This window comes from Chenopodium album, chromosome 4 (assembly GCF_948465745.1).
Source record: "Chenopodium album chromosome 4, dcCheAlbu1.1, whole genome shotgun sequence".
In the NCBI taxonomy this organism is placed as follows: Eukaryota; Viridiplantae; Streptophyta; class Magnoliopsida; order Caryophyllales; family Amaranthaceae; genus Chenopodium; species Chenopodium album.
Window position 1 is genome coordinate 73,537,980 of NC_137837.1, and position 26,417 is coordinate 73,564,396.

Genomic DNA, 26,417 nt, shown 5'->3' on the forward strand with positions numbered 1-26,417 from the left:
AATTGATAAAATGACAAAATTGCCATTAATGAAAAGGGGTGTGAAAGATATATTAGTAAGGATATTTAGTAGATTTATTATTTATTCCCTACATATTCTCACTTTGCTACCAAACAAGTTAATTGACATATTTTACCAATTTCCAACCACCAATTCCCAATCCCATTCCCACTCTTTAGAGCATCTCCAATGGTATACAAAAAGGGACTTGCTTGCAAATTAATTAAAATTACAAGCATGTAGTTTACCATTGGAGTGGAAAATTGATGTAGCTAGATTAAGCAACGTTGCTCAAACAAGCTACATTGCTTGATTTTTCAATGATAATATCACCCATTAAACATATGACATGTGTATAATAAAAACTATTTTAATTATTTATATTTATTCCAAGCTACAATATATTACAATTAACCATTGGAGCACTTTGTAGCTTACTATTTTAATTATTTATATTAGCTCCAATATTTGATGTGGCAAGGTATTGTAGCTTACCATTGAAGATGCTCTTATTCCCCCAATTCCCATTCCCACATGCCAAACGCCCCGTTTTAGTTTCCTGCAAATGTTTCCACTCTGCAAGTTCATCGAAAAATTGATGTTCATTACTGGGCAAATTCTTCGATTGGAGAAGAATTGATGTTCTGCTGAAAATTTTCTAGTACCATATTTTGCTGATGGTGGTATATGAAGCCCAATAATTACCCTTTTAATTAATCCCTGACCCGACCCGCCCCTAACCCGCATAACCCTAGCCCTGACCCTATCCACTGATAATTTATAATTTATAAACAAAATCTTTCCCCACCTCAAATTAGTCCGTTTGATTATTATTTGTTCCCATTAATTCGTGTCTTCAAAGAGTTCAACTTTAAACCCACAAATTTATTTGCTACTCTGTAATTAATGATTTTCCAATGACAACACTTTCCCTTGTATCCTTCACCGCTTCTACCTATTTTTGCCATAAACCAACAAATATTTTTCTTCCAAAATCATCTAAACCCATCAAATTTCACTGTCTAAAAAGCACAAAAAACGTTAGTTTTCATCAAAATTGCTTGAAAATTGAGCTATGTGCTTATAGAAGAAAAGGGTTTTTGCATGATATGAGAATTAGTGAAAATGGGGTTTTATGGGGAAATGAGAAGAAATTGAGGTTGCAAAAAAGGGTTGTATTGGTTAAATTTAATCAATTTCCTGATAATTTTAATGGTGGGAGTGGTGGTGGAGGTGATAAGAGAGATGATGGTACTACTACAAGAGTGTTGGTTAATCTTGCTTTAGCTGTGGGATTGACTTATCTTACTATGACTGGCCAACTTGGTTGGGTTCTTGATACTATTGTATCCCTTTGGGTAACTCTTATCTACTCTACTTGTTTCAATCAATTATGTTTATGTTTGTCTATTAAATTAGTTATGGAGTTGTTTATTTGGATATTAGTTTGTCTTGTGAGTGTTTGCTAGTTTGTGGGAGTTAAGAGTTATCGGGTTTATTGTTCGTGTTTGTGAGATTGATCAATATCGGATATTAGCTCATGGTGACATGCTCATTTTGAGTCTCAGCATGTTTGTTTAAAGTTTTGGACTTTAGGATTATTGGGTGTGTGGGAAATTTTTGGTGGAGAGTATTCTAATGCTTAAATTGTAAATTGTATTGTTTTTTGAGGTTTTGAGTTGGGCATTGTGTTGTTTGAATTGGGGTTTTGTGTAAGAACTTTTGGGTTATTTGGTATGTGAAAATTTGGGAAATTTAAGTTTGAACTTTTGGTTAATAATGTGTATTGTATAAACTAGAGCTATGAGGTCATTGGTTGGCCAAGAAACTTGAATTGGTTGGTTACTTTTTGGCTTCGATAAGATGTCGAATGCTCGTTTTTTACGTTTCAGATGAAGAATGAGCTGTTTTTTAAAATGTGTGGTTTGTAGTCTTTGTACCGTTTACCAACATCAAATAAATGAGAAATTGGGAAATTTAAGTTTGAACTATTGTTAATGTGTGAGGGTTTCAATTGGTATTTGATGGCTAGACACTTGTAATAAATTTGTGGTTTGATTCATACCTACATCAAGTAAATATGGGATATGCTGCTGTTATTGATGAGTTGCTATGTAGAACTGTTGTTCATTGTTGAGAGAGTGAGTGGAAATTTGATATCTGCATGGAAAATACTTTACTCTCTTTAATAATGCCAGATGGCCTGATCACTTGGAGATAGCTTGTCAATTCGGGTGGTTATTCATTCATGGTCAATAAAACTGCACAATAATATGTTTCTGTTTTTTAAATAGTTAAGGAAATAGTTTATTGCTGTTTGTTACTAGGACTGGTATATGCATAACAGGGGACTGAAACAAAAGAGGATTGCTTGGTATTGTTTGGGAGGAGAAATTTTTGGGTGGTAGGCATCCCTTGGTTGTGGGGTTAAGAGAAAGAGACGCATGGGAGGGAGAGAGAGTGAAGAAGTTTATTGAGGTATAGGAGGAGATTAATTGAAGAGAGAGCAAGTGGTGATTTGGGAGGAATGCTAGTATAGCTTTTATCTAAATATGGTCAATGTTTATCGATGAATTGTTATAATTTTGATGTTTGGTAAATGCAGATGACTTTGTAATTGCATTGCCAGTATATACTGTCAAATTTCTCTCTCTCTCTCTCTCTCTCTCTCTCTATATATATATATATATATATATATGTATATATTTTTTTTTTTTTTAATTTTTTTTCCTTTTTTTCATAAGCTTATACTTGTATGTTGATAAAAGACTTATTATGTGCACTTTAGAATGTTTACCTAAGCTTTGTAAGTTCCACTTTGCATGCCAGCTCCATTTATTCCTGTTTCGCAGCTGAGGGCTTATGCATAACTCCTTGCCCATACAGCCATACTGGAATAAACGGTAGAAGGTTTCAAAGAATCTCTATTATGTTATTACCTGTTGCTCATTTCAACATCTTAGCTCTCACAGCTAGGGATGGTTCTGGGACAAAGAGACAGGTGTAGGGAAGGGGTCCCCATAGTACCTGCCTAGGATTTTCTCCACCCTTATCCACCCCATGCCACCATTCTTAATATTGTCTACCATTTTGACCTGGCTGGTAAAACCTTCTAACCCATGCTCACATGGATATCCATTGCCGGCTTAACCTGTCTGCATTACCTGCTTCAACTGAATACTTTTTAATCCATTCAAAGACAGAAAAAGTAACATTAAAGGTCTGTATTCCAAAAATTAATCAACAGTAAAGGATGATCTAGCATCATAAGGAGAAAACATAAAATAATCTTTGATCTGTCAGCAAAAGAAAATAATGGATATGGGTAGAGAAAAACTAAAGTTTTCTTAAAAGTCATTACATCATGAAATTCAAGATATAAAACAGATATAGTTGAAATCTTCTTGGTGCATTACTGCCATGTTAACATAGTTCATAGTGATTAGATTATGAAGATTTTAATAAAGATACAAGAGACCTAACTGTCAGCCCAAACTTATCACAACAGGCTAATGTTCTAAATTTGTAATGAATGGTGTCTTTATTAGAGTTTGACCTAATATAGAAACAAAATTTTCCAAGATCTCAAATCACCGATAGCAAGGCCTTCCAACATATTTTGCAATTTGATAGCAGTGAAGCAAAAATGGAAGCTAGGAATTCATGAGAGAAAGCTCTGTTATTCGAACTTGGGTACCCAGGTTTTTATCTTCATTTTGTTGTTTGTATTGGGTGTTGTTGCGAATTTGCCCCTTTGAAAATGATTGTCTATTGAATATTTCTCTTGTTGTTCGTAGCAATACATGTTTTCATCCCTTCATGTAACAATCATGTAGTGGCTTCAATGCATGAATTTATTGTTGTGAATCTTGTCATTATTCATAAATTACTCTTTTGAAAATGGAATAATCTGGAAGATGGTTGATTGGTATAGGGTTAGAATCCCAAATTTCAATTTCGGCTATTTCGCCTTTTGCCATTCACATAATCATTGCATTAATTTTTTTGTCATTAGTGAACTTTATCAAGCTTATAAGAAATTGTCCTATGTTGTCATTTTGGTGCTGTGGCTGTGTTGTGCATGCTAAGTATCGTATACAACATGTAATCACTTTTCTTATGTTTGTCGTCGTCATGCTAATCTACATTTAGGCATTTGACTTTGCTCGATCAATATTGTATGAAAGCTGCCATATTTAAAAAATGTATTGCTAAAAGGGAAACTTTTACCTTTGCTGACTTTCCACATTGTGCTTATGCAGCTGCTGGCAATAATTATACCTGTAGTTGGCTTAGGAGTGTTCCTATGGTGGGCAGGAAGAGACATAATTCAAGACAGTGTGAGATATTATAAATTAACTTACTTTTCTGCTTTTGCTATGATATGTAAAGCTTTTCTTGCCTAATAATCCTATATATAATGTTGGAGTGTGGTAGCTCTCTTTGGAAGATCAAGGAACTTTTTTTTTAATCTTCTTGTTTTGTTTATACTAGTACTAGTACTAGTTGATGAGTTAAGCAGGGTTTCTTGACCAGTTTAGCTTATTTATGGCAATTGCTGAATTGCGGTTCCTGTGAGTGAAAAGAAAATTCACTTTTTCATACTAGTCATTTTATGTTTGGTCCTTCTTCATATTTTCTTCCCAAGTCCCACCTAGACTCCTATATATAGTGAATTAAATCCTGACCAGATTTTAAAGGTTTCGAGCTACCATGACCATAATATCATGTAGTGAGAACTGCGTACTGTCTGCATCACCTGAGAAAATGAATCCTTGACCAATAGTGTGATTGTCATTGCATTTTTTATTTATATAAAATTCTGCGTTCAGCTCCTTCCATTCTTCTATACATACCCTTTCAAAATCTAATACCAATATGCTTCTATCTCTTCATCTTTTATATGATACCTTTCTTGATCAATAGCATGTAAATGGTTATAGTTATATGAATCAATGGAAGAACTGCATTGCTGAGTGAGCTTGCCAAGATGTGTTGAAAGTTCGGAACATATGAACAGTAATGAGCATACCAGAAGCTCAGACGTGCTTGTGTTTCTATTGATTTAGCTAAATTTTAGGTGGTTTCTGTAAGTAAAGTTGTAAGCGATCTCCTAATTGTGTTAGCAATATAATTATGGATGGAAATGAGCAGGAATTCTAATGAATGTTTGTCATTCCTTTTATAGATGATCTTATTGTATTAGTCGTTGAATGGAATGGCTTTTAAGAAGTAATTTCATTATTAGTTTCCCATACCAAGCTGTCAAGCACAAATTATGTATACAGGTTAGCTTAGCACAATATCACATCCTTCTTGTCTTGGATCCCTATCATTATGTAGGAAGTGTTTACATTGCCTTTTCCTCCATTATGTCAATATGCTAAATGTGCAATTCTTGGTCTTGAATAAAAATTACTGGTCTACTGCTATATGTTGCTTTCTTTGACTAATGAGTATCTGTATGGTGTATATATATGCAGTGTCCAAACTGTGGTAATGCTTTTCAGGTTTTCAAGTAAGAAACCGCTCAATTGCTTAACAAATATGATTATTGCTATTATTATTATTATTATTATTATTATTATTATTATTATTATTATTATTATTATTATTTTTTTTTTTTTTATTTTTTATTTTTTATTTTTATTTACTAATGGTGTCTAATGTCAGATCAACTCTAAATGATGAGCCTCAGTTATGCCCATATTGCGCTCAACCCTTCTCAGGTAAATAATGTTAGTTTTAATTTGTTGTAGATTGTTGAGTAGCTATCTAAATTCCAGTAATTGTATTACAATTAGATCAAAATGCTTTGGAAGATTCTTTGGTATACCGTCACCATGTCATATATAAACTCTACGTAGACTGACTGAATGCATAAAGCCTTTCACTGACAGTGCTCAATTCACCACAACTGCGGCACCCAACATTTTTTATATGATTTCTCGTTACTCGTGCTAGCATTCTCACTTCTGATATCTCCAAGTATTGTCCTTCCAAACCGATCAGAGTTCAGGCTGTAGTGAAAGGTTATTTCATTTTGAAAAAAGAAATAAAAAGCAACACTAGTTTTCACGCTTTACAAGACTTCAAAAATATTTGTTTATTTTTGGCTATATTATCAAGAATACACATTCAAAGCTTACAAACTTCATGCTAGTAACAGTTAATGTTGCATTGATCTGAAACAAAGGGAGTGTTATAATTGCAAGAATACATTTGATTATAATTTATAGATGCATATAGTTTTATGGAGGAAGAGATTGTTTTGGGTGTGAGCTAACGTAAACTTATCTGAGCTATAAGAACTTACTAAGTTCTTTAGTACTACTGTAGTTGTGAATTGAACTTAAATTGCTCTTATTAACCCTTATCATAACTTATTGGCATCACATGAAGGATTAATGTCTAATTTTATTTAGATCTACCAATCTCCAAGATTTTTTTTTGCCTAGAAGCAGTCAGACCCTACATGAACCTTGACCAAAATATACTTATTGTTTTTCTAAAATTAACTGCTCACTAATTCTCAAAATATTCTGCCAGTCTGCCTTGGTTCTTTTTATTTCTACAGTGGTCAGAGTCTTCTTCTTTCTTTAAGCAGCTCTGAATTGAGATAGTGTTTTCTTATTTACTTCTATGCTTAAAACTTTCTCTTCATTGTTCAAAAATCTTTTCTATGTGGTTGCAGTATTTTTTTTTTTTTTTTAACAATGTTCTGTAATCTATAAAAATTTGCTGATATGAAATGAAGAGGAATATTAAAAAGACATGCAAAAGGAGGTATGGTATGCAGGTGTACAAAGAGGGCTGAAGTCAGGACTTTGGAGTTGTCATGCCCTTAAGCTATGATTTATGATTCCATCTATAGATCAATAAAAGCCAAGTGCCTCATAATGTAATACCTGACTCCAAAACGATTCCCGTGTAACAAAATTCTGCTCGAAAATCATCATTTCCTTATCTTCCAGTGCATCAACATTTGAAACAGAGTCATCTTTCACACTTACTGATCTTCCCCCTTTTCTTTCTTCCTTCCACGAATCCACGCCACTAAAACTTTTCTGCCCTTACTAGATGTACTGATGATGACCAGTTTTCTTTGGAGGCTGTCTCGTCTCTCCTCCTCACAAGTTTATGTGTTGGATAAATTCTCAGCTTACCTTCAATTTATCATGGCATTATGGATCTCAATACAATTACATCTCTTATTAATATTCCGGAGATTGAGTGGTCTTTTAGCTTATTTCTGGATTACTCATATATGCTTAGGGGTTGATGTGGAGGACGGGGTCTCCATAGCTAGGAAAACGCTCCCCTCACCCCCCCCCCCCCCCCCTTCCCTCGTTCCCTGTCCTGGGTTCATGAGAATGTTCTGAACTTCTTAAGACACCTTTGTCTTCTAAAGCTTTATGCTTTCTCTATAGTTTTTACAACAACAATAAAAAGTGAACTTATAACAATCAGTTCTCTTGTTAGGAGTTGCAATGTGTTTTTGGTTTTCTACTATTTCTAGGTTGTCTCTTTGAGGATTATAATGCATTGGTTGTAATAAGCTGAATGATATATTCTTTTTTATGGAGGCTGCAATATTCACCTCACTATTTGCTAAGTTTTCTTCTGCAAGATTATAATGCATTGGTTTATGTAAAACTTTTCTAATTGGAAAAACTTCTCATTGCATGTATCAATGGATTTGTTGAAATATATCAGTGGAAGGGAATAAGTTTGTCAAAGAACCTATTAACTTTTCCTCCAAGCGTTCAACTCCATTTGGACAAATATTTGATGACTTCTCACCTTGGTCTAGAGAAGGTATGATCCTGGATTTCAGATTCTTATGCATGTATTTTTCCTTTCTATTTAGTTCCTTCGTTCCAAATTAGATGACATGTTTTGAATTTCGACACCATTCAAAAAAATTACTTAGTCTAAATTTTATGATTTATATATAAGGAAAAGCATAGTCATACGAGATTTTGTACCAACTTTTATAATTTTTACTTATTGATAATTGGAGATATTTAATGTTTTGAATTTATGCATCGGCAAACGTGATAAAAGAAATGTGTCAATGTATCATTTTTTGGAACGGGGGGATTATATCTTTTACACTTTGTTTATATTGAAGGAAATGGAGGGAAAGGAAAGGAAGGGAAGGGAAATGGAGGGATGGAGTATATTTCATGTGGATATTAAATGGGGAAGGAAGGGAATTGGAGGGGAGAGAAATGGAGGGATTAAATCGTAAAAATCGATCTCTCCAACAATGGGAACATTTGGAAGGAAAACTCTTTCCCTTCCCTCTTCCGCCATCCCCTTCTTTTCTTTCCCCTTTCTTTATCCAAACACCCTGATAGTCATTTCCGTGGATATTAAGGTGTCTTGTCATATTATAGTATTTATAATTAATTCTTACAAAATGCAAATGTGTGTCTTTTTTAAAAATTTGGCACTTTACTATCTTAAAAATAGATGTACTTTTCCTTAGCTTTACAATTTTCCTTCTTGAAGCTTTCTCAAAATGTTGTTTGGCTTTGTACTACTTTTAATTAGACATGCCTGCCTTGTGAGTATAAACTTCGCATACTTTCATCTGGAATCTTGATCTCATCTGGATATTTAGCTTTTTTTGTACTTGTCATTAGCTTCTTTTGATCATTGTTCTGGCAAGTGCTGAGTGATGCCGCTTTTTCTCTATTGCTTGGATACTTGGAAGTTCCTTTATTTTTCTTCTAATCATCTTTTTGAAAGTTTATAAAATATTTGAGCACTAGAAATTGCATGAAGGAAAAGAGATGATATTCCTTGGTAGCTCAGTAAGCTTGATCAGAGGAGTAAATTATTGGCTTAAAACCCTGCTATCTTATTTTATAGAACATCAGTAGTTATTAGGAGGATGCTTATGGGCTTATGAGTTATGGCTATGAATAACAAGATCCTGACTCCTGAGAGAACTGTGAAACCCTTTTATATTCTATATCATTCGAGGGGGGAGGAAGACTATAAAGTGAAGGACAAGTTGATGTGTGAATTGGGTATTTCTAGGTGTGAACAGGGTATTTATAGGTGTACACAGATTTTCTGATCCTTTTTCCTACATTATTCACCAGTGAAAACTGAAGAAATTTTGTTTGTTAATCCGTCACTGCTAGAAGCCTTAATGTTTCCATTTCTCGACAGTGCTGGCAAAATTGAGACTAGAGATTTTTTTTCTCCTATTTTCTGATTAGTCAACCTGTTTTTTCCCTACAGTGGCTTATCAAGTTGAAATGCTGGATTCAAGTGTTTCTATTTTGATTATCTCTCGTGCAGACTTGTTTTACATAGCTACCGAATTTTGTTATACAATATAAATGCTTAGATATGAAAATCGAATTTAGACTTGCTATAATTGGTACTAGGCAGTTAGATAATTTGCTGGAATGCTTTAGTAATGTATTCTTGTAGGTGACAACTGACAAGTAAATTTCTATTTGCAGAAAAGAGTGCTTCATCATCTGTAGTTGATGTTGAAGCCGAAGTGAAAGATGCAGAATGAAAGCTCACATAATCTTGTTCCTGGTTGAAGGTAATGCTTTGTTACAACATCTCATCCTATGATAGACATGTCCAAATTATAGGCCATGTTTATATTTAAGTTTCGAGATAATAGGTCATTTTTTCAATTTTATTAACTTTTAACTTTTTTATATTCTCAGTAATCAGGCTTGGTCTTTGGTGTAGCAAAATCCAGTTTTGAAGTTGCAAATATAGAAGGGATGTAGATATGTATATATACAATCTTATTGTCAGGTTATTCGAATTGGTTATGTAATTCATCATGTAGTGTAGCTATTTCTCTAGGATGAGCTTGATGAGAGTTGGCCTCACGCTAGAATGTAAAAGCTTGGCATACTGCTCCATGCCACTACTTTTCATGTAATGTAACTTACATTCTAATAGAATTGTTTGTACATGTTGTAATTGTTATCTTAAATCCTGTTACCAAATTTTGTTAGTCATGCAATTTATATGTGTTATTACTTTCTTTTAGGGTTGTGCAAAATCTTTTCCAGTTTACCTATTAATATGTGAGCCTAAACCATAACTCCATAAGTGGAAATTCAGTCATTTAGATAAGAACATCATTTAGAGAACTTAGAATTTCTTAAATGTGTTATTAACAACGCTTAATTACATTCTAAAGAGAGAAGGGAAACAAAAGGAGGCACCATCATCCATTGTTTGGAACTAGAAGGATCAATTTTCATTTCTCTTTTAATAAACGAAATCCCTTATTGTTGGAGAGACTTGGAAGGAAAATGGAAATTCACCTTCTCCCTCCCCTCACCTAGTCACTTCCCTTTTCCCTCAGTATTGTTATCCAATTATAGTGTAAGAGTAAATTCTATGAATGAGTTTAAAAAAAAAAAAAAAAAAAAAAAAAAGGGGGGGGGGGGGGTTGTTAATTCATCACCCTTTAAAGAAAAATCTTATTCATAAGAGCACTTAAATCACCTTCGTGAAGAGGCGCACTCCGATACCATTGATGTCCAATAGCTTTGATAGTAATGGCTGGATCTACTACTAACTCGTCCATTGAGTATAACAGAGCAGATGATGGTATAGCAATGAACATCAGGATGATACTGGGAAATATGGTCCGAATAATCTTGATAGTAGTTCCATGAACAATCCTTTGCGGGATTGGATTTTTTTGATAGTGGAAGATTTCATAACACAAACAAAATCAAGATGTAAAGAATTTGATCATGTTCAATTCACCTTATTTATGCTGAATTGGAATTATTTTTGCTAGGCTGAAATTATTTTTACTGAATTTTCTATTATATATTTTTTTAAAAAAAAGTTACTAAATAATTGAAGTTATTTTTAATGAACTGAAATTAGTTTTACTAAATACTTTGTATTATTTTTTGTAAGGTGAAGGTTTTTTTTTTTTTTTTTTTTTTTTTTTTTTTTTTTTTTTTTTTTTTTTTTGTAAAAAAAACAAAGGTAACGAGTCCTTTCTTAAAAAAAAAAAATCATTAATTTTAGTTCAAATTACCTTAGTTTAATCCTCGGGTGTAATCTAGTGGAAAGGAGGTTTGTTACTCCTTCTATTTCATATAAATTACAACACTTTCTTTTTACATCTGTTTCATAATAATTGCAACACTTTCTTATGTAACAACGACCCACCATTATTTTGTTATTATTTCTCACCCCTACTTACACTATTTTTCTCTCCCACTAACAATTAAATATAATTTCATTAACTATACTTTATATTACTACATATAAAATTCTTCTTTTGATCTCATCCTATAACTTTCCTAAAATTTTATGTAACCTATTGTGAGATCAAACCAACTGGAGGTATTTTGAGTTTGTCATTTTTGAAAAATACTCCATTCGTTTCTTATTAGTTAATATACTAGGTTAGAACCCGTGCGATGCACGATTTATATAAAACCTATTTTTAATTTGTACATTTTAAAAATAAATCGCTATTATACATGAATATAAATAAGAATTACGTATATTTTGTAATTTTTAAATTTTTTATTTTCATCATAATTATGATATAGTATCCGTACAACGTTGTCTAATTTTTAGTTCAATGTAGGAGGTCATTTATTAGTGTGATATTTAAAATTGTTTCAATTTCCTACAATAAATTGATAGGTTTTAGTTGTAATGTAGAGGTTTTTAATATTTAAATTTCAAAAATGTTAAATATGATAGCTCTTAAAAAAAATAACAACATCATTACATTTAGACGGAAATTTTTTATTGAGAAAGCGACAAGTAGGCAATGGTGACACCAGTCATTTTGTTTTAGTAAAAGTTAATAGATTTCTTGTTGATTTTTCATTCATTGTTTTTTTTTTCCCTTCCCGAAACCTATTTATTTGTAAATTTAGAACCCTTGAGAAATATTTTTAAATTGGATTTTTTTTCCCTCTCCTCCATTGAAGCACCTACCTGAGGAGTAATGCACGGTAATGTTTTTTTTACTACCTGCAAATCTAAATTGACGCAGTTGACTTTTTTGGCTTTACATATACTAACTTTGACCATTGGTTTTTGGTAATGTATTATAAACAAATTAAATTTTATGATGAAATATATTGTTAAATACGAAGTATGTATATAAATTAATTAGGTTTTTGTTAAATACGAAGTATGTATATTGTTAAATACGAAGTATGTATATAAATTAGTTAGGTTTTTGTTATATTGGTTTTTGAGAATTTTTCTTATGTGAGATAAACCATAAATTAGTTAGGTTTTTTGTATCATAAATTTTAAATAACTTGTTCCAAAATTTTAACTTATATGTTCTAAATTTTAAAATGTGTGTTCTCAGATTTTTAATTATATGTTTCAAATTTTAAAGCATATGTTCTATTTTTTTATTCGTTCGTTCTAAATTTTTTACTCACACTTTCTATATTTCTATATCTGTTTGTTCTAAATTTTTATTCACATGTTCATAATCTTAAATCAGATGTTATAAATTTTAATCATATGTTTAAAATTTCATAAAGTAGATTTTATAAATTTTTAATCACTTGTTCTAATTCTTAAATCAAATGTTCTAAACATATTACTCACATAGATGTTCTAAATTATTAAGCAGATGTTCTAAATTATTATTCGGATGTTCTAAATTTTTACTCTTATGTTCTAAACTTTTACTCACATGTTCTAAATTTAAAATCAGTTCTCATATAAGTATGAATTCTCACATATGAACTTATTCTCACCGGATCCCCCCCTTATATATATATATATATATATATATATATATATATATATATATATATATATATCAACTTTTTTTTTTTGCATTTTTTTACTAATATTTAATCATATATATTTAAGGTCAAACTAATTAACACTAATAATTATAAAAACTAAAAATGTCTAATAAAAATTACCAAAATATAATTATTTTGTTATTAACTTATGTATTTATTAAATTAATAAATGGATTATTATGAAAGAACCTAGTAGCCAAAGCAGCACATTTCACATAGTATCTCTATTATATATTTATATTGACAGAATAGCCTCTTATTACACTTATAGAGTAACCCTTTATCAAAGTAAGCCCTAAAACACTAACAGATTAACCCTTATATTACTAAGTAACCCCTAAAACACTAATAGAAAACATTGTCTTCTTTATAAGGGAACGGAGCTAACTAAAATGCTCTGGTCTTTTGTTGATAGAATTATTGAAAATAATTCGAATGGACCGGAACAGTTCCATTAGGCGCGTCCCCCCCCCCCCCCCCCCGGACATCCTAGAAACCCAATACCTGAAACATTGGATCAGGGTAAAGAGGGAATATGTTTGCCCATGAGTACGAGATCCCTATTGCAGTTGTAGATCAATCTCATGGGGATGATGTAAGGAATCTCAAATGTGTCACAATTGATACTGATTATATGGTGGCCCTATATCATTTGATGGAGGAGCCCAGAACCACAGAAAAGTTCCTAGAACTGATATCAAGAGATGGAATAGTTTCTGAGAAGGATTACACCACTTTGAAGAAATGTGTAAAAATAGGAGCCACCCAATACTGCATTGATTGGGTTGGTTTCGTTAGTAATGGGAAGGATTTTGACAACCTTAATAGTCGCATCAAAGAGTTTAAATACATAGAATACAAACAACTTAACTAGGTTAGTTAAAGTGAACATAATAAATAAACTAATTATTTACATAATCTAATAAGAATACATGTCCACTTACAATCCTCTTTTCCCGAATTATTCTAAGAATGAATCAATTTGAGCGAAATAGATACATATAAAAATGATAATTCCTAACTAATAACGTCAAATTGGAACAAAAACGATAATTTTAAAAAAATCTACAAATTTCAATTAGACCAATTTTGCCGAGACAAGCATTTTTTGTACAAGAGTAAATTTTTATTCATCTTAATCATAAAAAAAAATATATATGTATAATTGCGTAATAACTACATCTCATTTTATACAACTAATTACATAAAAATTATTTACGTATTAACAAATTACATGGAGTACATGTAAGTTTTTATATTATACCTAGGTTTTTGTGTGATGAAAATATAGGAGTAAGTTATCTACAAGTAAGAGAAATTGTGATGAAAATTTTGATTTTTTTTTACTAATCGCAGAATGACTACAGTTGAGAGAAGTAAGTTACCTACAAGTAACAGAAATTGTGATGAAAATTTTATGTTTTTTTTACTAATCAAAGTAATTGATATGGCTTGATTGCATTATTTAAATTTATGTTTTTGTGCAATGCAGAATATTCTAAGTAATTTTTGTGGTGTTTGTTTTTGAGAATTCTGAAGGGGGATTGTACGTTGACATGTATTCTTTCCTTGCATTTGCGAAAGAATATGTTTTAAGGCATTATGAGAAAAACAAAAATCCCATCTAACTTCATATTCAGAAGACAGTGGCTTGCATTGTTGTTCTCCCGGATTTTGTCACATGTTATTTGGATGAATCCCCGGAGAAGGTCTCTTTTAGTTCTTTATTAAACTTTTCTATTTTATTTTAACAAATGGTCTGATATGGTATATAATGTTTTACTTTTAGGTACGGTTGTCTGCGAATGCTATTTTGTTTGGTGACAAGACTTACAACAACCATTCTTTTGAGAATGCAGCAAATGCAGCAGGTAGTATTGTCATATATTTGCTAGAGCCCCATATTTGCTATACTATTGTTTAAATCTGTTGTTTACACTGTCTTTTTATAAGAATTGAAGCATAGCTTGGAATGAAATTAGTTCAATTAACGCTATGTTTGGATAGAGGGAAATGGAGGGAAAGGAAGAGAAGAGAAATGGAGGGATGCATCCTCCCTTGTTTAGATATCTAATACAAGGAGGAAAAGGGAGATAATTGGAAAGATCCATTTTCCTTCCACTTTTAATGAATCAAATCACTCCATTCTTGGAGAGATTTGGAAGGAAAATGAATGGTCTACTTCTCCCTCCCCTCTCCTCACCTCTCTTTCCCTTCCCTCTTTTTTCGTTCCCCTCCCTTTCCCTTCACTATTGTTATCCAAACATAGTGTAATTGTTCAACATTATATGTTGAAATCAGTTTAATCATACCGTCATACATGTGTAGACATCTACTTTTGGCCTCCTGTCTTGACAGGAAGTGTAATGATGATAAATAAAACCATCTTCGTGTTGGATCGAAGTGAAGAATGCTTATGGATGACTGGCTAAACCGCAAAGACACAAAAAGACTAGCCTAACCTAAAACAAATACAAAACAAGGTCCAATTAACTAAACCAGATCATAATTAGTCTTAAGCCCGTGCTTAAGACCCAATAATGACGGATTTAGAGGCGCCTAGGTTAAATTTAATAATGTTGTCGCAGAAAAATCCGCGCGCATCTCAATGAGTCGCGCTGGTCTGGCGCGTGCAAATAATTCAGTTGCGCGTAACACCCAGCGTAACCTCTAAAGATGCACTCGCGGAAGATTTAGAATTCTGTAAAAATATATAATCGAATCTTACCATAATGACGTGCGCAAGACATTTTGTTATAGCAGCGCAACTAAATCACTTGTGCAGGTTGCTTAAAACCCTAATTGCAACCATTCCCTATAAATAGGGGCTTAATACAAGGCTTAAACACACATAAATTAACCCAAAATCCTGGCAGAAACTCTTGTGAACTTGTGCTACCAACCCTCTTGTCCTAAACACTCACCCCTCGTAATCTTTGTTACTACGGTGGAGGTTCCCAAACAAGGAGTCCATAAGTGTTCTAAACGGAGATCTAGCAAAGAGAAGTGGTAAATTCCCGAGCACTTAGATAAATTACATCTACTTTTCTTGTTTAAAAGAACCTTAATCAATAAAGAAGTGTTGTTTGACCATTTTAAAAAGAATATTTAATTAATCAATTCCACATAGTATCTTGTGTTAAATAAGATTAGAATTGAATAATTAATTGATTGATTGATCACTTAAGCCAAGGCGAATCTTGTTTACTTTTGAACCTTTCACAAATTTAAATTAAATAAAGAATAACGACTTTGCAATGTAATTCCTACGTGATTAACGCTTGTAAATAAAATCAACTAACTTAGTTTAGGCATCGCGTTGCATATATTGTTCGGTGATAAAATTGTAAAAAAAGAAAGAGCTAGTAGAGGCCACACTAGGGCTAGAATAGCGACTCTCCTTTAAAGGGAACGTTATTTTAGTACCCTCGCTCCCGAACTCTTTTCTGGTTTACGTAGACCAATTTGGGCATGGGTGAACTTACGATTTGTGCTAATTATACCATGAACTCCACATGGGAGAGGCATGGACGAGGTTTATAGGTTTTCCCAAAACTAATTGGCGACTCCTACTTGTTTCTTACAAAAAAGCGTGATGATAGAATCAATTATAATTCAAGGTCCCCCAAACAGTTAGGAATTCAAATCCTAATACACCCTAACAAGTGTAAAGTCCTAGGCTTCTAAATGGCCATGGGAATTTAAGGAAGGATCTCCTACGATGGGAACACCCTCCTTACGGGAGCGACTCCACTAGGGACTTAGAGGTTACAAGATTAGTTCTTAGTTATGGTTCAAGGTTTCCAACAGGTTGCCTATGGGTTGTAACGGGAATTAACTTGGATAATCTCTAGTTAGAGAGAGAGACTTGAACGCATAATAATATCTTCCTTTTGCACAAAAGTAAAAACCAAACAAGCAACATTGCATCATGCATAATCATAGCACACTTTAACCTTTGGGGATTGGCTCATTAACTAAGGGTTGACAACACTAGGCTTCTATCCCGAAATTAATAACAATTATCCCACCCATATCGTCAACAAAATGTTGATAGAGCGATGTCATAAGTCAACACGTTAAGTGATTGATTTGTGCATTGTTTCTTAAGATATGGTACCCTTGGAAACCCAAGCCTTTGACCTTAGAATGTCATTATGTGTATCTTGGCTTAGGGTATGCTTATGTGATTACGCGACTATATGCGACGTGTTAGGATAGCTTTCTTTTTCTTTAGTTTTGGTTTATGTTCCCAATTACGAAGTTGTCTCTTCGTAATTTTGAGTCATATTCGAAGGGTAACATAAAAAAAAAATCGAAAAAAATGATGGCAAATAAAAAAAATGCTCGAATTAAAAAAAAAATATTACGAGCAGGTTGCGCGCGCAACTCAATGAATTGCGCGACCCCAGCTAGTGTAAGTGATTCGGATGCGCGCGCAGCCTAGTCACTTATGCGCGCCTACTGTTACGAGCCATTTTGATTTTTGCGAAAACAAATTGGCTCATTCAAACAATATCTTCATTGAACAATTGTTTAAAGGCGATGTTATCCGTTCGAATATATCTTGTGTTCTTTCCCCTTCTTTTTTCCTAAAACAAGCGTATCAATTTACTTATCCTTTCGTACTTCTTTTAAGGCCGATTTTCAAGCTTGGGAACAAAGACTCCCGAGCGCTCATATTCTACGTTTACCATCAAACAATCCACCCGTTTCAAACCATCTTCCCGCGACAACTAGTTCTAGTCCAACAACAATGTCGACCATTGAGCAACTTCAAGAAGAGATTGCTCGCTTAAGAGAAGAAAAGGCTCAAGAGGCCGAGGAAAGAAGAATTAAGAAACTTGAAAAGGCTGAAATGAAAAATGTCGAGACTCTAGCCTTACAACAAAAGATGGAACAATTATCCGGCAAAGAAAAGTCGTTGGAGAAGCTTGTTCTTCGTTCTATAATGGGGAACAAGTACTTCGACGCAGAAAAGTTTGCTCCTCCCACAGGACTTGCTTTACCGAAAAGTTCGTAGCTACGGACTTGCCAGTATTTAAGGTGACTAATAATCCACAAAACCACTTAATGTGTTTTACTAGCACCATGGCATTAAAGGGAGTTGATCCTAAGCTTTATGCTTTGACTTTCCCTTTATCTCTAGACCTAACCGCGAGAGAGTGGTACTATGGGCAAGATCCAAAATTCAAAACAACATGGGAAGATGTAGTTTTGGCTTTCATTACCCAATATGAGAGTAACGTAGAGTTCAAATCAACTCTTCGTGAACTCGAAATGCTTAAGCAAGGCGACGATGAAGGTTTCCTTGCTTTCTATGGTAGATGGCGAGAAAAGGCGGCTCACCTTGCCCAAAAGACCACATGAACTCGAGTTAGTACAAAAATTCATTGACAATTGTCACGAAAAGTACAACAAGCATCTACGTTACCTTGGTTTAGACACTTTTCAAAAGGTCTATTCTGTGGCTACTAGGATTGAAGATGATCTTGGTAAAGAAAAAGCAAACAAACCTTATCATCATCAACCTAGGAATAATTACAAAAAGGGGAATGATAATACTTCATCCTCTATTGATGTATTTGCGACTTTCACGCAATATAATAATACGAATCAATATAACAGTAATTATCCTCGGAGAAGATGGACAAAAGAAAGAAAATTTACACCATTTCCTGTAAGGTATAAAGAATTATTAAAAAAAAATTGAGCAAAAAAGGTCTACTTGCACTAACAGGGCAAACAGCACCCACTCCACCAGAAAGAAGGCACGCTCAATGGGATGGTAGTGCTTATTGTGCTTATCATAGGGGCGTTGGGAATGATATCGAACGTTGCTATGTCCTAAAACACAAAGTACAAGATCTAGTAGACAATGGGAGAATTCCCACGCCTAAACCTAATAACAATGTATCCCCACTAGGGGCATTTCACATTGATGAGGACCATATTGGAAGTGATACGTTCAATCCTTTGGACTATATCACACCTATAGGAAAACCTCTAACCACAACACTCATAGGGGCAACTGATGAAGTGTGTGGGTTATGGGACGACGAATTTCAAGACTTATATGTCTCTAAGTACGCCGCCGTCCCACCTCCATCTTGTCTTCAAAATGAGACAAATGGAGCGCTTGATTGGGATCATTTCTTGGGGAAGTCACTAGACTTAAATCTCTCCTTGGATGAACAATGGCATCAAGCACAACTCATGGAACATCTTGAAATGGAGGCACGTTCAAAGCCTCTAGAAGAAAGTTGGTTCACGAGTCCTATAACTAACCCAAATGAGATAGATCATCTAACTCGTTCTGGACGAGTTTACCTAGCATCACCAAATGGATCTTCGACCACACAAAATCAAACTCAAGGTCAAGTACAAAACCTAATACCACTTCCACTTGAGGTGGAAGATTCGTTGGTCAAAAAACTTCGCCAATTCAAGGCGAATGTTAGCATTTGAGAACTCCTAAGTACTTCTAAAGAACATAGGAATTCTCTTATGAATGCTCCAAAAGCTTTGTCTGTAAGTACAGACACAACCCCCCAAGATCTCGTTAGCTTGCTTACTAGCGAGAAATCCGACAAATCAATCATTTTCACTAATGATGATTTGCCTTCAAAAGAGACTACCCACAACAATGCATTATACTTAACTGTGGAGTGCAAAGGGTACAATATCCCTCTCACTTTAGTAGACAATGGGTCAACTTTAAATGTGTGCCTATTACGAATAGCAAAATATCTAGGCCTTAATCCAGAAAAAGATTTTCAATCAACAACACAAAGCATTAGAGTCTTTAACAACTCGAGGAGATCGGTGTGTGGAACTGTTAAGATACCAATTACCACGGGCCCAATTCAAAAGATGGTTTAATTCCATGTCATGAATATTAAACCCATATTCAACCTTCTACTTGGATGTCCTTGGATACATGAGCTTGGTGCAATATGATTGCCATCCTTTTATTAACATCTCTTACCCATGCTTTTTAAGCAATTGGCAAGATTAAACTTCGTACGAATATAAACAATAGTGATTACACTATCCTTGTTAAGTCCTTGATGTAACTATACCTTACACCAATATACCTTAACTCACCATTTGACACTTGGTTATATGCCTTAGCCAAAAATTACATTGTTATCACAATTCATCACTATTAATGATATTGGCTTTTGCAACAAAGGAATCTCATCATGCATTAAAACCCTTAACCAATTTGCTTCTTTACCCGCGGAATGTAATGCAACGAACTCCAATGTCTTATAGAATCTGTGATGCAAGTACTAGTAGAAAAATACAATAAGGCATCCCCCATAAAGGCACCGGTTCAGGCCAAACCGGTGTCATAAACCGGCCTAAAATTGGGTGCAATTTTATACAAATAGAAAAGGCATCGGTTCAGCCCAAACCGGTGCCAAAAATAAAAATGCGCCCTATACTTTCTTTCTTCTTCCTTCTCTCTTTCATTCACTGTTTCATTCATTCAAGCCCTAAGCTATATACTTTCTTACTGCACTGTCGTTCTCCATTTTCCCACCACCATTACCGCTGCCACCGTCGCCGGCCACCAGCCCCATCTTTCTCTTTCTCCCCTGACCGGGTTTTCCCCCTGTTCTTTCTCTTTCTCTGTTCAATTTCAAGAGGGTTGTCTAGGTGTAGAAGCTAAGCCGCGCCACCACCTGCTCGCCGCAGCGCAGTGCTTCTACTGCACTGTGGTCGCCGCGCCGTGCCCTCCTCCACCACCTGCTGCTGCCCTCCTCCACCATAGAGGTAATTTCCTCACTATTTCAAGGTTTTTCCTTTTTTTTTTATTTCACAATTATTTTCTAATTATGTACTTATATTATTGTGTTTTGCATGTTGAATCATTGTTTGCAAATTAAAATTTAGGTTTGAATGTAATTATACTCTAATTTTTCTCAATTTTAGGTTGTTGTATTGGGAATTTGTGAAAATATTAGTGATTTTTCTCAATTAGTTTGATTTTATTATATTTTAATGGTTAATTTAATGTGTTTTGGTGGATAATTTTGAAATAATTATAGAATATATATTAACCTTGGTACTTAAATAGGTGAAATTTGGTATGTTACTTGGTTAATTTGAAGTTGGTTTGATGGATTATTTTGAATAAGTTAGAGATTAGTGAACTTTGTTATTAAATTAGTTGAATTTTGGAATGTTTAAATGGTTAATATTAAGTTGTTTTGATGGGTATATTTGAATAAATTTGAGATTAGTAACCTTGCTTGTTACTAAATTAAAGTAGATGAATTTTGGATCGCACTACAAAAATAATGAGAATAGGCAACACCTAAAATTGCAACACTAAAAAAACTATTACCCTTGATAACCTAAGGCAACAATTTTAAAATGTTACTATGAACCAAAATAATAAGACTAGATCCTTGTGCAACAATTAAAAAAGTGTTGCTATAGATCACTAAAGACAACAATCATTTAAAGTGTTTCTTTTCTCTTGGCTAAGGCAACATGTTTAGAAAAGATAACGACATTATAATTGTTACCTAACAATATGTCACTTACTATCTATGACATCAATTCATTGAATACACATCGTTAGTCAGTGTGTTGCCAACTATATGATGTTTAATCTAATTAAATGTTTAAACGAAAATCATGGGTTACCCCATTATATATTTATTTTTCTTATGTATTTCAAGGTAAATGAAGAAAAATTATTTCTTAGAGCACTAGTAGAAAAAACCTCAATAGTAACGTCCCATTGTTAATAGCTAACATATAATATTACGTCAGTTATTATATAAGAGTATAAGTAACTGACATGACCAATGTAGGTTACAAATAAATTAGCACTAGTAACGGGCATAGCCAAGGCCAATTACCAAAAACTCAGTTAAAGAGAGTGTGACAAAATATTATTTGTTTTTTTTTAATTTATTTTTTATTTATTTAGAGAGCCACAGGAGCAGGTGATGAAAATCGATCCCAATATCCCGTGGAACCGGATGGGAAGCCCTAACCATCTAGCTCTTACTCAAACCATCTAAGCAATCCCTCACTTTAACCAAATATTAGTAGCTGGCGCCTAGCGTAGAAAAGGCCCGCTACAAATATGTGGGCAAACCTTATTGACCTTAACGGGCTCAAGAAAAGCCAGTTGCTGTGATGCCGCTTAGAGTCTTAGTTCTAAAAACACGCTCGCCTAGCCTTTTTGGTTCTATTCATCCTCTTTAATTTGTAGACCATCTCATTTTTTCTTCTTCAACAATTCGTATGAACAAATCAAATTTCGAAAAAAACCCTTGTCGGCCTTACCACCCATGTCAAAGTCACCAATTGCATCAGCGTTGATCTGATGTGGAGATCACCGGAGTTACAATTTTTCTCGGCTGATTAAATCAATCGAGGTGGTTGTTTTTTGAAGGATCCTAATGTAATAATAATCGGCGTTGATCTGATAATCACCAAAGCTACTCCTTCCATGCATGATTTCAATCAGAATTGCTATTTGTCACTTGATTAATTTCGAATTGGATTGAATTCAACAAAAGTACTTTCCATCGAGGTTCAAGGTGAGGTATGTAAATTTTCGAATTATATCCCTTGTAAATATCCCTTTTCTTAATTCAAAAAAATCCCTAAAAATTGAATTGAATTTTATTGTTGTCGGTTACTTGATTTGTTTGAATTAAAAATGCATGATTAAAAAACCTAATAAAAACCAATAAAATTAGGTTTCATGAATAATTTCAAATTAATTAAAGAAAAATTGAATGCGTTGGGGCTTTTGTGGTGCTGTTTTATTTTTACAATCTTATACAGGAGTATAAACATTAATTATTACACATACTTGTATTTTATTAGCAATCAGTAACCTAAATTCCCCATAGATTGCATTGTATATTGAATTCGAATTCATATTGTCATTAATAATTAAAGTTCATTTCTTATTTCTGCATTATTTTCCTGAATTACAGGCAGAATATCTTCCATCTCAACAAGGTCAAGGGTCAAATAAAATTTCAAATTTTACAGGTAAAATTTTCAATTTTCTTACTTTATTTAAGAATTATATTGGAAAAATATTTAACTTCTTACTCCGTAGTATTTAGTGTTTGACTGCTATATTTTTGTTGCTGTTGTGGTGCGGTTGTGTGCGAGTGTTATGTGTGTCAGTATATTAGTACGCTCGAACCAGAAAATTGTGCTACAGCAATAAATAATAATAATAAAAAAAAAACTGATACATTGTTGTCATTCTCCTGCCTTTTTGCTTCAGCTGTAAGTACTAGCCTTTTCATGGTTACCTTTTCACAATGAAGGATTAAAGGATTAAGTTGCTGAGTTGTATGTACTATATCTAAGTGTTGTTAAATACTTGGTATGTAATAGAGTAGCAGCTGGGAATCTAGAGTTCTAGGCCTTGTGATAGGGTGTTACTCATACTTCTATATAATTTTCTGATGTTGTTTCAGCAGTTGGGAAACTAGACCTTGTGATAGTGTGATACTAACACCTTTGACATTATTTTTAAGTTGTTTTTTCCTCCCTTTTGCTATGTTCCAAGTAGTCAAGTAATTGCAACAAGATTAGCTGTGTTGAGTTTATAGTGTATCTATTGATTTTGAGTTCTGATCTTGCAAGTAAGATTCATGTGAATAATGTTTTTCGTGGTCTAGTTTGTGATTGTATAAATTTCAATTTGAGGGTAGGGGTACTATAACCTGGTCCTGTAACCCTGTTAAGTACCAAAAAAAACTATTGGATCAACCGGAATTTTATGTGATTATCGCAAAAAACTAGACCAAGGTAAATCTGAATGGCAATTAATCTTGTAGAATGTAAGGTTGATTACTTCAAAAGTTTTTTTTTTCTTGATTGTTTGTGTTTCTTGCTTTTTCAGAAACCAAAAATCAATGGGCTCGTGATGATCCTTCTCCTCTTTTTATCTACAACCTTCTGTTATAGTAGCTTCGATTATGGCCTATTGAGCAGCGTAAGTCTCAAAGACTCTAACTTCTACTTTTCTTTTTCATTCAATTGTTTTATGCAAAATGATATTAGCAATCTTATGAAAATTATTGTTGAGTGATTTAAAACATAAGTCCACTTTCCACTTTAGCTTTCAGGAGTAGAATACATGCACTATCTTTGGTTTGCTCTTCTTAAATAAAAATTTTAGAAAAATATTGATGCAGGTTACTTTGTCGTGTTTGCTTCCAAAGAATAATTGCTTAGAGTATTTACTTTCCTAATAGAAGTACCTCATTCATGAAAATATTGAGAATGTAATTAATTTGGTTATGTTTTTTAATTTGGGGTGTCTAATTGGAGCTTTGGACACTAAAGTCCATATTATGTGAGCGTCCCGCGCCCCTCTTTGCTGCCCCCCCCCCCAACCAAAAAAGTAACTTACATTTTATCTTACAATGAAACCTTGACTTAATTAAGTTATCTCAAGTTAAATAAATTCCTCACGTTAGATGATTAATGAAAATATTATATCTTGCAGTTTTTCCTTGTCATGATGCTTTCATTTTTTAGAGTTAAAGATGCTTTCATATCATTCTATTGTTGTATTATGTTGTTATATCGAAGAGGTTGATGCTTCAGTTTGGTGCTTGTTCAAGAGAGATGATAATATCCCTATTTCTCTAGATTTAAACTATATCAAGAGTGAGGCAAAAATATTGTCCATATCCTACGCCTCAAGGGTTTTTATTAACCACTCGTGATTTGATCTTGTGTTGCACATTTATCATTAGATTCTCAATACCGGTATTTTTTTTCTTATAAAGTTCTGTAGCAATTTCCTAGCAGGAACCTCTAGCCACAAGCCGAAGCATATTGGAGTAATTTAATTTCTAGCTTAACTCGGATAAATATATGCTGAATTCTTTTACTACATTGTGAAATTTATGTCATGCTTTATCTTTGTTAAGAATTTGAATTATTTAAAATAATTTTTGATAACTATATTATTCTTTAAATTTGTTATTTAATTGGTATTACATGGTGTAAAGTACATGGAAGTGAAATATATATTGAAGACAAAGACAAAGAGTTGCTCTATTCTTTGGACGTTACAACCCCTTCCTCTTATACTGCAATAGATACAAACAATTAGTAGTATTAATAATGTACTAAATTGTGAATCTATTTAGGATCTTAAGGGTATAGACTATAGATACATGATGTAGTGATATTTCATTATATAATGTTTATGGGATTTAGATGAGTTTACATGCGCTATGTTATAAAATTAAATTACATCTATATTGATGTTCGGCTTACCTTTAGACTTATTGTTGTCTATTGTTGAGTTCACATGTTGATTCATTTTAACTTTTACCATGTTACTCTTTGAGATATTTGGCAACACATTTATATTATTACTAACAAATATAATAGGTGAAAGGTTGTTATATATTATAACATAAGGAGATAGTTTTGAATTGTTTCCTAAGGTTGCAACAATTTTTACTTGTTGCCTTTGTACAATTGTTGCCTTAGCTGTCATTTAACCTTGGCTTTAAGAATTGTTGCTTTTGAATAAAAATGTGTTGCCTTATGAATAGACAACGGGGGCATAAACTACACCTCATATGTGTTGCCTTAGCTACAAGGCAACATTTTTTTTTATATTAGGCAATGGTTTTTCAGTGTTCCCTTTGCTTAATTTTGTTGTAGTGGGAATGGGTGAATGGTTACTTTTAAGTTGTTTTGATGGGTAATTTTGAAAAAATTAGTGATTAGTAATCTTGTTAGTTTAGCAATTTTGAATAAATTAGATGAATTAAAGTAGTGAATACATTGTTTAGAAATTGTTAGTTCGATGAATGATTTGTTTTAGCTTATAAATAAATTAGTGAATTGACATGTTATGAGAAAGAAATAGTACATACCTTTTATTTAACCTAATTTTTGTTTATTGTTTTTTTTTTTAATAGATTTGTGAATTGAAGCACGAGTTTAGCTTGAGGACTACATATTGAGCTCAAGTGGGTAGTTGCTATATTGGTATGACTTATAAACTTTACTTAGCTATATTTCTTTCTATTTATCCATTTAATAAAAGTTTATTCATGAAATTGCAACTTGTGTATTGTTTAATTGCAAATAAATACAACAATATATAGAATACTTGCATCATCATATGCCTAGATACCCGTTCAAGGCTTTCTCATTAGGAGAAAGTCTTGAATAGTCCCCGGTTGGGACTGTTCTTGAATGTGTACTCTCACTTAGGTGGTGAATGTATGTTTTCTTTTCGATTTTAAGGAACATCTTGGCTTACCATTTCCTCACTATGTTATCTGGGTACATATGTGGGTAATTAATTATCTACATCGTGTACTTGGAGAACTAGGGGAAATGCTGCCGGATTTTCCTTAAAATTGGAAAGTTGACATACATTCGCTAGTGAGAGTAGACATTCAAGGATGAGTTAGGTTGGAGTGATAAGGACCCTTTGGAAACATGCATTTTTTCACTATATGAATGGTATATTCACGTTTTATACTTGAATTTGATTTACATAAAATATGTAGCAATTACACATTATTCATTATATGTTGCTATATATGTTTAGAGATAATTTACTAAATG

At 33.2% G+C, this 26,417-nt stretch overlaps 1 protein-coding gene across 1 annotated transcript; it reads left to right on the plus strand.

The window, feature by feature from the left end:
* The first annotated feature begins 833 nt into the window (after positions 1-833).
* On the plus strand, positions 834-9,982 carry LOC145629309 (uncharacterized). Its single transcript, XM_081681876.1, has 7 exons — positions 834-1,358; positions 4,263-4,340; positions 5,484-5,518; positions 5,674-5,729; positions 7,717-7,818; positions 9,486-9,574; positions 9,705-9,982. Exons 1-6 carry the CDS (start codon positions 918-920, stop codon positions 9,542-9,544), a joined length of 771 nt encoding a protein of 256 aa, XP_081538002.1. The 5' UTR covers positions 834-917; the 3' UTR covers positions 9,545-9,574; positions 9,705-9,982.
* Positions 9,983-26,417: the final 16,435 nt, after the last annotated feature.

Excerpts from the sequence above, each read along its gene's own strand:
- LOC145629309 (XM_081681876.1), top strand. The coding sequence starts at position 918 with ATGACAACACTTTCCCTTGTATCCTTCACCGCTTCTACCTATTTTTGC. Across the intron at positions 4,341-5,483 it reads GAGACATAATTCAAGACAGT|TGTCCAAACTGTGGTAATGC; the intron begins GTGAGATATTAT and ends ATATATATGCAG. Across the intron at positions 5,730-7,716 it reads TTGCGCTCAACCCTTCTCAG|TGGAAGGGAATAAGTTTGTC; the intron begins GTAAATAATGTT and ends GAAATATATCAG.